The sequence below is a fragment of the Cryptotermes secundus genome, unplaced genomic scaffold (genome assembly GCF_002891405.2).
Source record: "Cryptotermes secundus unplaced genomic scaffold, Csec_1.0 scaffold262, whole genome shotgun sequence".
In the NCBI taxonomy this organism is placed as follows: Eukaryota; Metazoa; Arthropoda; class Insecta; order Blattodea; family Kalotermitidae; genus Cryptotermes; species Cryptotermes secundus.
In genome coordinates, this window is record NW_019739214.1 from 1,400,159 (window position 1) to 1,418,745 (window position 18,587).

Genomic DNA, 18,587 nt, shown 5'->3' on the forward strand with positions numbered 1-18,587 from the left:
CGCCTGGAAGGAGGGATCAAAGCGGCGGTTTCTAGTTTAAGATAACGTTTCGGTTTGATTTATTGACGAACTGGTAGCTCCTGCTAACTGTTGCATTAGACCTGACAGTAATCCATCAGTCAGTTCAATCCAACCCAAAAAGTATATGGCGGTATGAATCGGGCTCATCCGAAAATACGAGTAAGCGAGTCATGTTATTGCTTTACTTACTTGGCATGTTTAGTCTTTGATACTGTATGTGATATAGAGGGTGTTACGATATTCCGCTACCGCTGTCTGAAATTTAGGAATGATCTGCTAAGTGGAAGGAATATTATTGGCTTAATTTCATACTCTTCCAGATGTTGGTTGTATTTATTTTAATTTACGTTGGCACTGAAACAGAACTGAACTTATATCTTCATTATTTATCAAACATTGTGTACATACTGTCACGTAAAAGGGGTTAGCGTGACGAATAATAATGGGTTCCGAATTTGATGATTGGGTTTATTGGTAGTTCTTTACAATTACAGTCCGTTATAACAGCTCACACATTGAAATCCTTCTGAACAACTGTCTGACGTATGTCTGAATCTAAATCACGAAATGGGCTCCCTTTTGTAACTGCCAGAGAACCGAACAGAGATCACCGCCTCCAAGGGTTCTTCATGAATTCGTTGTCTCGGAAACCGTGTGTTAATTCTGAAGCAACGGTTTGGTTTCTAAGAGTTTACAACTTGCAGTTTTCGTATACATGGAAATTGTTTTGTTGTCACGAAAGCATTCTTACTGAAACGTTGGCTACTAAGCAACCGTGGTTCTCCTGTTGACTGCGTTACCCCGGGAATGTGTTTACCGAAACGTTGCCTAGAAAATGGTCATATTCCGTCATAATACTCCGTTTTTGCGAGACAGAAGTTACTTCTTATGTGAAATTGTCCATTAATAAACTGACTATATGTAAATTGGAACTGGCGCTTTCAACGTCACAGAGTGCGTACCCTTTTCTTTTACAAAGCCTTGTGACCGAGTCACGACTATGTAATCCTTGGAACTGTAATGTAAGAACTATATTTCATAAGCCATTTATGGCATATATTTCTTTTTTATTTCGACTGAGATAATGAAATTAACATCGCTGTCATTTAGGAAAGCCTACAATATTCTGCTTTAAAAATAATCAGCAGCACACACTTTGTTTCCTTGGTTACTACTCATATTTTAAGGAAAATTAGGCGCGGTGTACAAAATGGTCACCTTACCGAAGATTTACTACAGAAAATGGGATAATAATAGTGAGATATTGCTTCTTATGTGGGTAAAATGCCACTATAAAAGTTATGACCCAGGTCAGTTTCAGTTTTTATATTTTTCTGTCTGTTCGACGTATAAATTTTAGTTACATAGCGCCAACGCAGTTGAGTCGACTTAAAATACATAAATTATTATCGATTAATTAAATATCTGTACACGATGAACCAGTGTATATGTATAATAGACGACTTGTCACTGTGTATGTGTTATTTCACGTATGTGTTTATATTACGACTTTCGAACAACTTATTAATTTCCGTGCTCTTGAACATAGGTGGCAGCTTTGTATTCAAAATTGTGTAATCGGGAGGACAAAGCTGTAACTCAATTCGTTGTTTTACGCAGAAAGGAGAGAATGAGATAAAGATGTGGAAGGGATATAGTTTGATGATACGAATAAAATGGTTCCCCGATGAATTTTAGTAGGATTTTTCACTAATCTTGGCGTACTACCCATATCAGAGACTTCGTATAGAGTTCAGGTTGTTCACCCAGCCTTGCTTTAGCTAAAATATGGCCCCAGTATGCCTGTGGTTATGTTTTAAAGCATGTTTTACGGGTATACTAACTCTCTTTAGTTTCATTATGTAATTAGTGTTTTATCACATGATTTGTCACGTTGAGGAGAAAGTGCATTGAAGAAACTTATTTTTTCTGCCCTCCGCGGCTTAGGTTCAAGTCTGTTCCACCTTTCTAGTTGTATTTTAAATCATATCTATATTTCCCTCTGGTTTGTAACAAGATGCAAGTTTTGGGAATCTGTTGTCGGCTGTGTTCACTTGGATTTATTATTTTTCTGTGTAATGACCTAGCTTCACGTTTACGAAATACATTTTTAATGCCGGCTATATATATATTTCCTTTCAGTTTTCCCCAGTCTGATAGGCGGAATCTCCTGATACTTCTGAAAACTCTCATTCTTGCTCTTCAGTAGTACACCCATTAGTACTGTCGCCAATTTGGTTGCTGAAACCAGCCTGTGAACATGCGCATGCGTATCTGCTACCCTGACTGTCTTGAAGCTTGACTGTGCTGCAACCTAGTGATACACATAGAAAACCTATTACGTCCATTACAGCTGTCGTACTTCCATTTGTGACCTATTTACTGATTCTGTCTCACATGTTCAAATGGTCCATTTCGATTACATAGATTGTTTTCGCACATATGCTCTGTTCTGTGATACGATGTTCTAAATTAATTGGAGCAGAATATATATTGCCATGGGTAGTCTTGCTTCTTACAAAATATCATGTTAATTACAAAAGCCGATAGGCAATATTGCCAATACATGGTTTGTTGTAGAATTAAATTGGATGTATACCTGTGATCTTTTTTTATTAAAATTTAATAATTTTAAGAAGGTGTTAAGAAATGCGTAAGAAACGTTTCATTATCCAGCTCTAAAATTATTTTTAGTTGCTGTTGAATGGTGGTTTTATGTGGATGTTAATATGCCGTAAATGGAGTTCATGAAACTTTGCATTGTCTTGTTCATTTGAGTCAAATTCATGTACCTTTATGTTTTCTTTCAACGGCTCTTCCAGCGCATTCAGCTCACAGGCCTCTTATTCAAATCCGTAATCATTTTTCACAGACGGTAGGACTCCTTGGACGAGTGATCAGCCCGTCGCAAGGCCGCTACCTACACACATGACGACACAAACACAGTATAAACGCAAACACACACCAAAAATCCATGACTTATGTGGGATTCGAACCCACGATCCCATCGTCCGAGCGAGCGAAGACAGTTCTTGCCTTAGACCGCGCGGCTATGTGACCGGTTGTACCTTTATGTACTGTATTTAATTTAAAGATGATTTCGAGGTCTGTGCATTTACATTGTTAAAAAGAAACAATACGTTTATTATTATTATTATTTTGTTTGTAACATCGTCCGTTTAAGTTATACAAGACTGTTAGGTACTGGTATGTTGCAAGAAAATTTAAGGGAAAGTGGAACGGAACGAGCTGGAAACTTATGTACGTGAGGATGCTTAGGTAATATTTAAGCCTAAGTAGAAGTAAAGTTACAAATTTATGTTGAAATAAACACTGCTGAATGCTACGTAGTGTTTTATGTATACCTACTCTTAAGGAGTCGCTGATATCTTTAGCATTCAGTTTTGTGACGCTTCAGCAGTTTCATTCAAAACTTTTTTTTTTAATTAGAGAACTTGTTTTACCTCACGACATCCCTGCAGTCGCCCTCTGTACTCAGCCGGAAGTACTCATCAGGTGGTCGATTCTCGCATAGCTCGTCCACTGACTGATCGTCCGCATCACCTTCCTCTTCCTGGCGTTTTTGTCTGAGGTTTGATGCCACAGCTGCGTGAAATAATAGTGCATGTATTAAATAAAACCTACATCTACAAGACAACAAAGGAATGTGTGGTATAAAGCCTGAACGCGTCTGGTACAGTACATCCTGTTGAAATGTTAGTAACAATTTTTCGTATTCCCCTCGGCTAATGAGGCTGTGGCGACCGAATCACAGTGATATAACCAGAAAGTAATGCACGTAGAAAGAAGAGGAAGTTATTGCTTCTGTTTACTTTACAATTTTGCCTTTCTGACTCCTATAAAATCTGAAGGTGAAGATGGCAAAACAATTTTTCTCACGTATTCACTTTCATCTTCTGTGCATCTCACACAAAAAAGTGATAAAATTCAAAATTAAAATTTTTAAAACTGTTAACTATTTCAAGGTGCATGTCTTTATTTGTCATATTTTACTCATGTTACAGCCTATTTGGCCATCATCAGGCGCGGTAAAATTGTTTCAGCGAAATTGCTGCGCTTCCTTATATACTGTCGTTACTCTTTTCCTAATTTTATGATTTAATCTTAAATCTTGAAGTATAATCCACTTTTTCTTTTTTGCCCAGCATGTGTTGGTGAATACTATAGTTTTGTGGCGTTAAGCGCATTTCCTTCTGTTATTTCTTGTGTATATCTTATTAGAATTACAAGTAATAATTATGGTCGAGACTGCTTTAAACTCATTAGTCAACCAATTTTGGCGAATTAAACAAGAAAAATAGTTTATCATGACCCGTATTCTGTTTATATGGGAAACTGACGGGTTTATTTAATCGCATTTAGTTCTACAACGCGTAATATTGGAAAGAAAACCTTTAGATTAATTAACGTAACTAAGTTTGAAAAACGAGATAGCTGCTTACCGGAAATGTGCTAAGTGTGTTCGAACAAGGAAGCAAGATCAACACTTTCCCCCGTTTTCTCCACTCTCCTGCCTGTATTTACGTTACTTGTTGCCTTAGCCTGTCTCTTGAGTAACATATAATAATGACATTTAACACAATTTTTGATATGTTTAATTGTTGAGGAGTCTTGTCTTCTGGAGTTTAACTCCTTATAATCCGTTAAAATTCAACCGACGTTTCGGAGAAATATGTTTCCTAAATCTTGAGGGTCGAAGGATTACCCAAGCAAGAATCCAGCATGAAGCAGGTAGCAAGCAGAGACTGCCTTATTCTTCGACCCTGAAGATTGAGACAGCATGTTCCTTTGCTCTACTTGCTACCTTCTTCATGCTGGTTTCTTACTTGGCCTAATCTTCGACGATGAATGTGGAGTCAGAATGTCCCTCCGAAACGTCGGTTGACTTTCAGCGGACTACATGACGTTATAACCCAAGAGACTGGACTTTTCATAACCACCTCTGTGAGAACCTCATATCAGTCATGTTTAATTATTAGCTACAAACAGAACTTTAGCAGTAAGTGCGTAAAGAGAAGAAATGTTTTTATTTAAATTTACACGATATCTCTTTATTTTATGAAAACAGGATTGATCTTTGTGTCGCGGGATTTAATTTTTATACTGCTGAATGCTCCAGGACTTTGTAGGCCAGCATCAAACATAGAATTAATTTCCTGCAGCTGTCTGTATGTATCTTCATCTGTAAACGTTTTCACTCGATTGAAATTGTGAGTAAACAGAATTAGTGACATGCTCAGAGTGAAAGTTCTTCAGTAGTTCTATAGCGTAGATTATAAAGAATTGGATGATTGTGAATGATGAATAGCGAAGAGAAAAAGTTCAGTGCCTTTGGAACTCTCGTCCCATTCTCCTGGAGGTGATGACGAATATAAGGCACCGGTGTGTACGACCACTTGCTAAAAAGATGTTACCTCTCCTATAAGAAATAATAAAGAAAATGTGATCAAGGATATAAATAATTTGTTGGATTTGAAGTCCTGACGAGGATGACTACGAAGTTTACATACAATCTTCTTCGTTGTAACGCAGTGTAGTTCGGAGATCCTGACATTTCGGAGGAACACATCATTTCCATCCCCAGGGTCGAAGAGTAAACCAAGCAAGAAACCAATAAAAGTTGATCTGCTAGTTTCTTGCTTATCTTACTCTTAGACCCTGAAGATAGAGGCGATATGTTTCTCCGAAAGTTCTGACTCTCTCCAAACTACACGGTGTTATAACCCAGAAGATCGTACTCGAGTTAGGTATCGTAATGATTTTATGTTGGTAACACTGATATAATTGGATAGTTTTGTCACGTCTCCTACTTGGCTGAATGCACGTAAGAGAAACAGGTCGCCTTGAATCCTACTGATTTTATACACTCAGCTGTCAAGAGCGAGAGACATTTTACGGGCACCATTAATTCAAGAAATTCTATAGTATAAATTTTTTTTTGTAGCTATGGAAGAAATTTACAGCATGGGCAAAATTTTCTGTCCTGTTTCGCAACTTTGTTAACACAAATCTGAAGCAGATTCATCAGGTGGATACGAACAGGACTGTTTGTACAAATTTGACCTGTTAAAAATTATACAGGTGTCCCATGAGGTAAGATCAGTATTCAGGGAGGTCATAGTATCGGTCATTCTAAGCAAAAAGTGTATGTGTACATGTGTCTTATTCCGAACGGTTTTCGAGATAGAGCTATTTCACTGTACAGTTCCAAAATTTTTGATAAGAAAGAGAGATTATGTACTGTTTGTAATACCGGTATTTATTGTTCAAGTGACAAAGTTGGTACAGTTCACCCAGTATAATAAAGAAAAAACTCCGTGATTTCAGTCCGCAAGCGAACCATACCGACTGAGAGACCGCCGCTTGCGGCGAATTTAGTGTCAACTTTTGCGGATAGAGGGTGTCGCGTGGTCAGTGCAACGAATCCCCACGGCCGTTATCTTCGGTTTTCTAGACCGGAGCCGCTATTTCCTTGAAATAGCTCCTCAATTATCATCACGAGGCTGAGCGGACCCCGATCCAGACCCAATACTTCCCCGAAAAAAAAAAACTGTTAGCGCCGTGAATCGAACCCGGAGCTCTGGATCTGTAATCAGGGACGCTGACCACTAGATCACAGAAATACATTTTCAAAAATTTCATCGTCAACATCGATGCACTTTGCACCTCATGCAAGAATATCATATCAGCATATTCGGCATTTGTGATGATCTGCGGCATTTTTCACAACACTCGTACATTGTCGTTATGAAGAGTCACAACGGCCAACTAACGCTTCACATGCGGTAGGAAAGGACAGCATTGGACGCCAATTCCAAACTACTGCATAGTGAAATAGCTCTATCTCGGAAACCGTTCGGAATAGGGCACATGTACATATACACTTTGTTGCTTTACAGTGACCGATACTATGACCTCCGTGATTATTGACAATTCCTTCTTGGACATTCTGTATACCATATAATATTACTTAGGGTATAAAGTGTCTCCAAGACACGTATAATATTCTGAAGAGTTTCATATTCCTTTGGATATTGCTTACGTCGACTACGTGTTCCTGCATGATATTATCCTTACATATTTCGTTCTTACAATACCACCACCAGGGAGACGTATCTCATTAAAAGAAGACGTTACGAGTTACTGGTATGGTTGGCACAGTCGACGTCCATAAAAGGTGGGGAATTTCTTCGGCAGCTGAGCTGTTAGCTTCTAAAGTACGACGGTATGCGTTGGGGTTGGTGTAACTGTGGCCAATCTAAGTTCATCGAAATGCAATTAATTTTTATAGTATTGCCTGAACGCTTTGTTATGTTACTACTGTAATATGGTTTGCCTCTTGTTTGAATTTTGTTCAAATCGGTCAAGGTTTTTGGAACATAATCAGGTAAATGCTTATCCATCCAGTCGCTACTGAAGTACTTTTTCCTTTCTTATGAGATATTAATGACATCTAATATTATCAAAATTACTGACAGGTGTGAAGCAATCTTGACCTATTGAGCAACAAGTCTTGGCTTCGGGCGGGCGGATAGAAGGAAAAGAAGGCGTTTCCCTGTCGGTAATCAGCCTCTGATTGTAACCTGACCTGTGCTTAGCTTCCAAAACGCGTGGAAAGTCGTGATCTGTGCGTGGGAACAAGTTGCATTTAGCTAATAGCATTTCTTCACGGGCGAGCCGTATTCCGGTCGTTGAGATCTGACTCAGCCAAGATGAGGTGACTTGAATGAGCGGCTAAGCGTCTAACCCCAGCTTGCAAGTGAGGCAACGGCTTCCCATTCCTGACCTTCCCTTTAAGTACGGGAGCGATTTCGACGTCTAGATGAGTAGAAGTTTGTAGGCTCGACTTCATGAATACATAAAATAATTCAGAACGGGTGCTTAGAATCTGTTACAAATATTCATATACGTATTCTTGAAACATATTAGAAAACGAAAACGGAAAATCTTTATTTTTTTCTGACTTCATAGTTAGAACGCAATAGGCGAAGTTTGATTTTCGTACGATCATATTTTCACGACACAGTTTTTTTAAGAGAAGAAATTATGAAATATTTACCAGCGAATTTATAATTTTATGGCAAAGAAGAAATTATGGAATATTTACCAGCGAATTTATAATTTTATGGCAAAGAAAGCATGAGATGTTGCGAATATTTATTGATGTTCTCCTTGAAACGAGATACTCAGAGTGTATGTTCAGTTTAAGAAAATTATCTATTCTTTCTTTTGGGATTGAGAAGTTTAACTTTTTTTTATACATCCTATAGGAAAACAAAGTTCTATTTCTACGTAATGAAGGGGCAGAGTTGAAATGCAGGCAGAACAGTGACACACCATGGTCATCAGCAGGTACAATAGCATACAGAGTAATTACACATTACGTTTCTGTTCTTCCTCACATTTCAGTTTCTCTTTACGTGATACGTCCGTTCAACAGAGGTCAACAGCACTGCAACATGATAAAGTCGGGTGGGAGAAGTGAATTGAGGCCACTTGAAGGCGAAGCAAGAAAAAGGGTTGGTTGATGAAGAAATTCCCGCCCCTCCTTTCCTGACATGCCAAGTAATCTCACAATATGTGAGTCAGCTCTTGAAATTCTTACATACTTTAGCAATAAGCATCATGGAATCCCTGACAATAACTACATAATTATAAGCAGTGAGCTACATAGGTTTTGCCATAGTCTTTTGAATCGTGAAGTTTTTTTTTAGTTTTTTTTTTTTCATTATAGGCCTTTCACTGACTTGAGTTTTTCCGTTGCTGTTTTGGGAAATAATACATTTCTTTTTATGAGATAAACGCCATCTGCATGACCTGTATTTTGGATGGAGAGATTTCGGAAATAGGAACTTTGTCTCCATTTCGACATTATTTGTTTAGGATATATTAAGACTTATTAATTTCGTTACATTTATCAACTGTTTTTGTTACTCATTGTCAGTGACGTAAGAAAGGAGTCACTGAAAAAACGACGGTGGTATGCAATGTAAGATAAAGGTGTATCCTGGGGCTCCTCCGGTGACAGTTTCTTCTCATCCGGGCCTCGAACTCAGATTTTCTGGATGAGATCCTTATGAGAGAAAATCAGTATGGCGATCGTCTATACTGTTTTACGTAATATTATTAAAATATAATGTCATGTCTTCTTTATTATAAAATTGGAAACATTAGGCTGGACGATACTGGGCTCGGAGTTCGAGTCCCGGTAGGGGCAAGAATTTTCTCTTCTCCACTTCGTCCAGACCATTTCTGGGACCCACCGAGCACCCTATCCAATGGGTACCGGGGGCTCTTTCCCAGGGGGTAAAGCGGCATGGGCGTGAAGCTGACTACTCACCTCCAACTAGTGCCGAGGTCAAGAAGCGTAATCTATACTTCCACTCGCCTATACATTTCATGGCGTAGTGCTTAGTTAAGCACAGGGACAACTTTGCCTTTTACATTTTCCTTATGTCATTATTTCTATAGTAATATAGAATTTGTTTTATTCTTGTTCTAGATGAACTACTCTGTTTACAAGAAGGCACCATCAAGACTTCTCTGCCGGAGATTAACGTAAGCTCCTACTTAAGTTCATCATTACTTTAGTTAGCAGCTGGTAATTTAGTTACCTTACTGTCTCGTAACAAAATTTATCGCATAGATTATATGAATTGCTTGTACACAGTGGGGAAGGGGGGCTCGATAATAAACCGACAGGGACCTAGAGAATGTAAGTTTCAGGTTCTTATAAAAATTACTTTCGAACTTTCGAAGGTCGAATGAAATGGAAACCGAAATTCGTAAAGCGAACTCAGCTTCTTCCTCTTGTCTGAAATACATTTTTCGCATAGAATGAAGCTTTTGCCAATCGAGAAGTTGAAGTTCCACTGTCCTCGAAGTCTTATTAAGTTATCCGTCGTTGCGAGATAAGGGCAGATGCTGAATGTGAAGTATTTGAATCGATAATTAACTTATAATAATGGTGGGTATTGCTTATTTATGATCTTTAAAAGTATAGTTCAAGTGAAATTACTTCATCGCGGTAAATATAAGAGAAAATTATGTTGTCTCGAACTTCTTGGCATTTTTCATTTCGCGATTGTAGATTATTTTTATGTTTTAATCAGTTTCTTTATTTATGGGCAGTCGTGAAGAGTCAGTTAAGTTGAATGACATAAATTCATAATCCAAGAAGCCTCGAACTGTTACATATTTCTATAAAATGTTATTAACATTGTGATTCGGAACCAGGAACGTTCTCCTCAATCGTTTTTTATAGTATGCTATAATTGTTACTGTTATTAGTTGCACGAACATAAACTTGAATTGAATTATTATTATTATTATTATTATTTCTAAATATCTAAACTTTACAATCCTCAATTGTCAATATCAACTTAGAGTAATGTTAATTAAATTATCATTATTATTTTTTGTTTGTTTGTTTGTTGGTAGATTAACACATTAATATGTTTTTCCGCCAGTACTTATCTTCAATTAGCCTTGACGTTATGTTGTCTTTGTCCAGTATGTAACTACTTTTATCTACCCTGTGCTGTGTCTGTAATTGGCATTTTGGCTGTTGGATCGGCACAATAATAATAAAGAAGTGAACTGAATTAGGGTAGTGAACCCGACAGTGTGTTTAATTCTGAAGGATGGATGGAAAGGAATTGTAGCAAAATTCTTTTTTAATAATTGCAATTTAGTGGGCCTACTATGCATGTTATTACCTAATAGAAGATTCGGTCGCTGTTATTCGTAAGCAGTTTTGAAAATACAAATACGTGTTAAATAATAAGCAAATTGTCATGAAATTTGTCAGATCGCCTGTAATTCTGAAAATTCGAGGGAAGAAGAAATCTCCTTCTGTTCCATAGCCTGAATATAGTTGACATTGAAAATAGTTTAAGAATAATGAGATTGCTATTTTCTAGAATCTGACATCATGTGGTTTGGTATATAGGTACTAAGATTTCGGAGTCATATGCTGCCTCCCATTCAGGGTAGAAGACTTTTTGAGAATATCCATCTGTATTATGAAGTGCTGGAGAGTTAAATTAACTTGGGGCATGTGTTGAAGAGACATATTTGGTTTTCAAGTCACGCCACAGATGTGGGAGGGATAATATTATGTCTGTTGCATCTGAATTTATGTATGTTGTTGTGTCCATTAAACAAGTGATTCAGTCACTGCGGGACCGGTTTTGGAATCCTTCCTACGTGTTGTTCTGTAACCAGGCAGGACATTCCACACATGCTGTAAATCTCATTGCAGTAAACAGAGAAAACTAGACAGCATGTTTTGCATAAAGCTGTTATGTCCAGTTTTCTAGGAATTTTGATATCTACGAAGGTTGTACGTGTGTTGAGACATTTTATATACTTAGTCTGTTACTGCAGAATATAGAATGTGCGAATTCAAAAAGTTTACCCCATCTTGAAAGGAGAGATAGGCTTATAATACCATAATATCCGTGTAATTGCTCTCAATATCCGGATTTATATGAAACTTTGTTATTAACATCATGCAGCTGGGGATCATCCTAAATTTATATCTACCAATTTCCTACTATGAAGATTGCTAACATGGCGGCCAGTCATACCTTTGAAGTGGAAACCATACTGTTATCTGAAAGTTTGTTACAATGGTATATTAATACAACTGTCGTGTTTTGAATAAAATAAGGCGAATGATAGTGTCCAGAAATACAATATTTGCACCTCTTTAATATCGCTTAATGTAGGGTTCTGAAACATTGTGTTGTGATAGATCTTACTAAAATATTCACATCTTCTTATGTTAACATGATACATGGTGTAAAACAACAGTATCAACAGTGATAGCACAAATGATGGTAATTGTTATAAATAGTAAATTGCATTATACACAATACTTAGGCAAACGAATAAGCTGCAACTTTACATGGAACTGAAAACCATACGATTTATTTTCTTTCGCACGGGCCCTCCTTGAAGTATAATTTTATAGAGAAATCGAATTTTACAGAAGATTGAACGCGTACTTTATTTAATAGAAATCGGTCACGCATAAACCAAAATAATTTCATGTTAAAACTACTTCCCCTTTATTTACAGGCAGTATAAACTAGGTATGTCATAGAATGTGATATGTGTTCCTGCGGGAACAATTCTTATAGCTGTGGGAAGGAGTGTTTGGAATTTATCATGAAGAAACCAGAACAGTTTAATGTCAAAGTGGCCCGGTATTCTTAGACAACAGATTTATAGTGTATTGCAGATAATGTTCTGCGATTTTATGGGAACAGCTCTCTTTACTGGCTCCATCATCAGCTTCGAAGAGCTGTTGGGCGTAACTGACTTTTACTATTAAGTCATTAAATGATTACATCATCACACGAAAGAAGACAGGTTATAATTTTTAATTTAATTTAATTTTCTGTTAAATTTGGATGTCGGGGCCTAATTTTCTTTCAGAAATGTATTTCTGTAAACTTAGATTTAAGATAATAATAATGCAATAATGCCTGTTTCCGGAACCTTTCATAACCACTCGAAAACCTGCTTGTCTTATATGGTTTTGCACGAATGCTCACATTGTTCCCTCCATGAACTTATTACTGCATTTTAGAGCAAGATACTCCTCTTGTACGATCAGTAAGAACTTCCGTGTTCTCTGGAAGTCTAGATTTGTTATTTAGTATGAAATTAATTATCTTTGTTGGTAGAAGTATTTTCATACACAATTTATTGAGCTCGTGTGAACAAACGGCTGATGTATACATCTATTTATTTGTATGAGTCTGCATTTGGAACATTGCACGTGATATCCTGAACTGAAGTGAAATGGAGTATTTTCTATGTGCCTCATAAAGATAACTGAGTCTGATTTGTGGGTCGCTTTCCAAACATTCTTAGGATTTAGAGGCGACTGAAAAAGAGAAATGAAGGCAGAAACAAAAAAGGCAAGAGAAACAAAAACGGGAAGAAAAAATAAGTTTATTGAAACAGAAACAAATTAAAATTAGAAAAAACAAAGGAAATTGAATGAGAGAGGAAAAAATGAAGAAGCAAAGAGAAGGAAGAGAGAGGTATTATGGAAATAATAAAGAAAGGGAAGAGGTAGAATAAAATGTAGGCCTATTGGCCTAGGGGAAGAAATCTCACTTTCTAATTATTTTATGGAGTAAATAAGCTACATTTTAATAGTATCAACGTACTATTAATTATTAAATTAGTCTTAAATAACAAATGCATTTACTTCTTTTAACTTCGCATTAACACCATAAAGAATAGATATATAGTATTTATCCTGAGCTTCATTAATTTTGCGGGTTTGGGCTTGAAATATATGTAGTTTTGGCAATGAATTATCGGTTTTATATTCCCTGTCTGAACGTCAGTTTTGTTATATGTGTGCGCAGTGAACAAAATATTTCTGGCCTTTAGAAAACAGTAAACGTGACAGACCCTTGTTGTAGCATGAGCTGAATATCGTACATGACTTCTGGCAACGGAAAGAAAGCTCTGTTAATCTGTAGAGTCAACTTGCAATATGCACTTAATTGCAGCGAGGATGTTCGCTCCGAACTTTGTGAAGCACCCTGTCTACTACAAACAAATAATGCCTGATGCCACGATGCCACCATTCGGTATCTCAGATTATATAGGGGTGAATATAGGGTGATTAGTAAAAGACAAACTGGAAAGGATATGGAACGAAACCGTTCTGTTTGCGTTTCTGTCCCATTATTTTACCTCGAAGACTGAAGAAAACGAAGAAACTTAGAATATGTAGGATTTGAGGTTTTCACGGCGGTGACTATGAAGGAAGCAGTCTTCTGGCATGTGGCGCCGTGTAGTGTTAACCGACGTTTAGGAGGAACTTATCGCCTCCATCTTCATGGTGCTAACAGACTCAGTCTGGTTCCTCGCTCGCGGATTTTCTTCTTTTTTCTTCTACCCTGAAAATGGAGGCGATACGTTCCTCCGAAACGTCGGTTAACAATATCTACGGCGCCACATCCCGGAAGACGGCTTTCTTCAAACTTAGAATAGCCAGTGTTACGGCCGAGAAACGAATCGGACTCCTCCCAAGTACAAATAAGAAATGTAGAGCTTGAGCCGACTTGCTAGGCTGGTTTGAGGAATATTCCGTGTACCCAGCTAAAATATGTCATGTGACAGAGCGGGTTGGCCTAGCAATAATGCTTGGGATTGTTTCCCCAGGCTAACTATCAGCTCGGTTACTGAATGATATAGTTGAGATCTTGTTTTGTTTTCCGGGCGAGTGCTTGGTTAGTGCTTTGAAATAGTTTACCTTCTTCCAGATATTTACTTGGTTAGTGCTTTGAAATAGTTTACCTTCTTCCAGATATTTACTACTTGTATTCATTATAATTTTCCCATCTCCTTCGACAGATATGTCCTTAGTTTAAACAGCGGCTTCGATTGATGTAGGACTGAGTCAATGCCGCTGTAGTAAATAATTGTAGAAATTGTATAAGACGCAGATGTTAATGATTTACCCTATTATTATTGAAAGCCTTGAAGCATAAATAATTAAGAAGAATGCCGTCTTCTGGGATGTGGCGCCGAGTAGATCTTGTGTGAACCGATGTTTCGGAGGAACGTGACTGCAGCCACCTGCTCACGCCGGTTCCTTGCTCGCGATTTTTATACCCTGAAGATGGAGGCGATACGTTCCTCTGAAATGTCTGTTTTAACAATATTTACATGGCACCACACCCCAGAAGACGACATTCTTCATAGGCACCGCCGTAAAAACCTCAAATCTTATATAAATAATTAATTTCCATTATAATTTCTTTGCACACACAAACCATCTGTCTCGTGTCACGCTGCAGTGTTTTCACGATCCTAGGTACTGAAATTAGAATGGCGCACAATTTCACCCCAAAGCTTAGACGAGCCATTCTGGAGCAAAAGATTTCTCATATGCTCATGCGCGAAGGATAATATTTGCCGTAACAACAATCGTGGCCTTATTCAGTTACAGTTTCTTGTTAATGTGGATAGATCTTCAATTAGAGGATACACACACTTTGTTAGAAATGCAGTGTAAAGAAGAGAAAGCAAGGTCAAATGTGGAAAGAACTCTATAACACACTGGATACTATAATTTATTAATGGTACTTTGTAATATCAAAGCAAACAAGCTGATGGCATTATCTGAGAATCGCTGTGCGTAGACTATGCTTTGTGGATTTTCTCACGCTGTGTTGGGTATTACGACAATTTGAGCTCAGTTCCTTAGTGTATAAATTATAACATGCTTCGACTTTTCGGCCTGTAGAGGTCGTACTGTGTTAATCAAAATGATTTTCATTCACACCTGTTAGCTCTCAAATAACAGAAAAGGTTTCTACTTGTATATGGCAGCATTCAAATGAGGAATCATGTAACACATATTCGAGTCAATGACAGACGGAAAGAAATTTCAGTCGAACTGCTTTCCAGTATTGCACATCGCGCGTTGGATATTATCTCTTCTGTCACCTGTAATCTACCCTGTAACTCATGTGGATTCCCCAGTGAGCTTTCTATCTGTGTTGAAACCACGGAATCTAAGACCACAAGAAGATGCTGTCAATCATACAGAAACCTGTTGCTAACCAGTTTCTTTGCCACTTCAAGATGTAGTTTCCCTTTCTCTATCTCTACACGTTTCCATGGGCAGGAAGAAAACGTCCGCTGGGCTTCATAATGCCTTAGCTAACGGACTTTAACACTCTGAAATGGAAAGGAACAAAGCCACGTAGGTAGCAGAGAAGGGGCGAAATAGCCTCGGTAAACATGCCAGAGATTTCTCTACCACCTTTATTTTTCCTATATATATGTCTATTTATATATGCTGCTTTTCTTGAAATTCCATTTCCTCAAGGTAAACTAGTGAAGACATGAAAGGTTAAAAATAAATTGTTCAACTTTTGACCTATCGGAATGAAAAATAATTATAGAAAAATAAATCGATTACGCTTTAAAAGCTTCATTAACCATAAAACAATGACGAATATTAGTTAAAAATATAAGAAAATATATTTCAAGGAGACATCAGTTGTGTACGTGAATTATAAGAAAAAAGGCAAATACCTATCCGAAACGGAGACGCCGGAAAGTTCAGAGTGATTGCTTATTTGGTTATGACCGAGAATGAACTGAGAAATCTGCAGCAAAAAGTTGCTCTCCGTACTTAATGGCAGTTGTTTAAAAGAACCTGAAATTTAAGTGAAATCGTTTATAGATGCCGATCGAGTGAAACTACTTGTCCCGTAGGAGGCAGGCAAACTTTCTTTCCTGCGTTTATAAAAAACAACAAAAAGATCATTATGCAATGTATGTGTATGTAAAACAGCAGTAATACTACGGCTTTAAATAAAAAGCAATAATTTCATTGAGAAATTACGGGGGTCATTTCCTAACTTTCGAAAACAGCTGCACAGTTTATAAGAATATACTTCTGTAACTGGTGATATGGTAGTTTTGTAACTGCTTCCATTAAACCATTATTCAATCCACTTTCACGTTCTTTTACATAAATGCCTTCCATCTGGATTCCTTTCACACGTGGTGTCGTTGAAGATTCATTTGACAACGTCAGTTCCGTTTTTATATCAACCGGGAATTTTAAAATAAAGTACAGACCATTAACATAGGGATTCAACAGGTGCTCACTATAAAGACAACATAGCGTAATCTGTTTTTATTGCAAGACTGTACTTACCTAGACCGAAGAGGAGGACGCACAATAACACAGTTGATCTCGCCATCCTGGCCAGAAATGATCTCAGAACGGCCGACCTCTCTGCGCGAAGGAGCTTACGGACGTCTCTTTTTATTTTATACCTTTGTTAACCGCGCATGCGCTACAAGAACTACACACTCCTCTTTAAAGTCAGTCACCAACCAATGCAGTCTGTAAGCAAGCTTATAAGATCTGAAACGTGAATTTACTTTCACCGACTAGTCATGAACACTGCAGCATTGGCGGGTTTTGCGTTCGCACCGCACAACAGTTTGGTCTTGAGCTATACGACACAAAATGGCCACAGCCTCTGGTCTCCACTCCCCTTATATCTACCAACACGTTAAATCAGTATACCAGTGACGTCACGCTCTAGATAGTATCACCTGCAGAGTGTTACTGAAGACAGGGACTGGATACGACCAATCCCCACTTCAATCTATACCCTCTCGTGCAAGCTGTGCCGGTAGCTTACTTGATGATTTGGGACCAAACATGTCGTAAGTCTTCACAGATCGGTTGACGACTTTTCTCTGCTGCTATCAGAGGCGGTGCCTGATATTCCTATTCACATGACCCTTGAATTTACTTATCTATAATTTCTCTCAGCTCTCTTCGCTCAGTGGTGTAGAGAGTTATGCAGCGACAATGTTTTACTTCCCAAACCAATCTGTAGTCAGTGTGGATGTCTTAGTACCTGAGATGAATATCAATTTTCTGTCGCCTTCTAGCGCCCACATAACTTGTATTCCTGGCGGAGGGTCAGTGTCTTCTACGAAGGGAAAATATATTGAAAACTGCTGCGTAGAGATTTCCACATTACCTCGTAAATCAATCCATACTGTGGTAAACATCTCTAATTCAATGCCGCATTTTTGGCGTAATATCTAGATTAAACCTCAGTATTCATTTCCATGCCGGTCACGTCAGCCGAGCGGTCTAAGGCATGAACTCAGGCCGCGCCACAGCTCAAGCTGTTAGTTGCTGGCTTCCCACCGTGGCGTCTCGGGTTCGAGCCCGGGGTCTGGTCAAGTGGGATTTATGATGGACAAAGTGGCGCTGTGGCAGGTTTTCTCCGAGTACTTCGGTTTCCCCTGGCAATCTTCATTGGTCTGTTGGCCTATGTCGATGATGTGAATCTACTGGGCGATAATGTAGATACCAAAGGAAAACACTTACTTACTCATGGAGCTGAGCCCTTCTGGAGGAACAGCCAATTCTGCAGCTACTCAAGAGTTTCCCAGCATTTTATGGAACCCGAAGGTTCATTGCCGTGTTCACAAGAGCCCTCCACTGGGCCTTATCCTGAGCCAGATCTATCCAATCCATACCATCCCATCCTGTCTATCTAAGATCCATTGTAATATTGTCCACCCACCTACGTCTTGGTCTTCCCTGTGGTCTCTTTCATTCTGGCTTTCCCACCAATATCCTATACGCATTCCTCGTCTCTCCCATTCGTGCTACATGACCTGCCCACCTCATTCCCCTTGACTTGATAATTCTAATTATACTTGGAGAAGAGTACAATTTATGAAGCTCCTCATTATGCAGTTTTCACCAACCTCCTATAACTTCATCTCTCTTCAGTCCAAATATCCTCCATGATTTATTTCAACCGTCTTCCAGTGCATACACTCGTCTACCTCACTCCTCTCTCTCGCACTACATATTTCGGCACAAAAGTGCCATCTTCAGGTGCTTATTCGATTTACGTTAAACTAGTTCACTGCATGCCTTGCCGTCTTCATATTAAAATAACTAAAATATACATTTATCATATATATTGATAAATATTAAATATTAAAAATAT

The 18,587-nt window shown here is 38.2% G+C and overlaps 1 protein-coding gene across 1 annotated transcript in view; it reads right to left on the reverse strand.

Annotated features, from left to right (window-relative positions):
- The window catches only part of LOC111871679, a 28,149-nt gene extending 11,289 nt beyond the window's left edge, over nt 1–16,860 (reverse strand). The window contains exons 1-2 of the mRNA XM_023864941.2: nt 16,754–16,860; nt 3,486–3,627 (exon numbers count right to left, since the gene is read on the reverse strand). Of these exons, the coding sequence (XP_023720709.1) occupies nt 3,486–3,627; nt 16,754–16,799 (188 nt within the window). The 5' untranslated portion in view covers nt 16,800–16,860. The remainder of the gene's footprint in view (nt 1–3,485; nt 3,628–16,753) is intronic.
- Nucleotides 16,861–18,587: the final 1,727 nt, after the last annotated feature.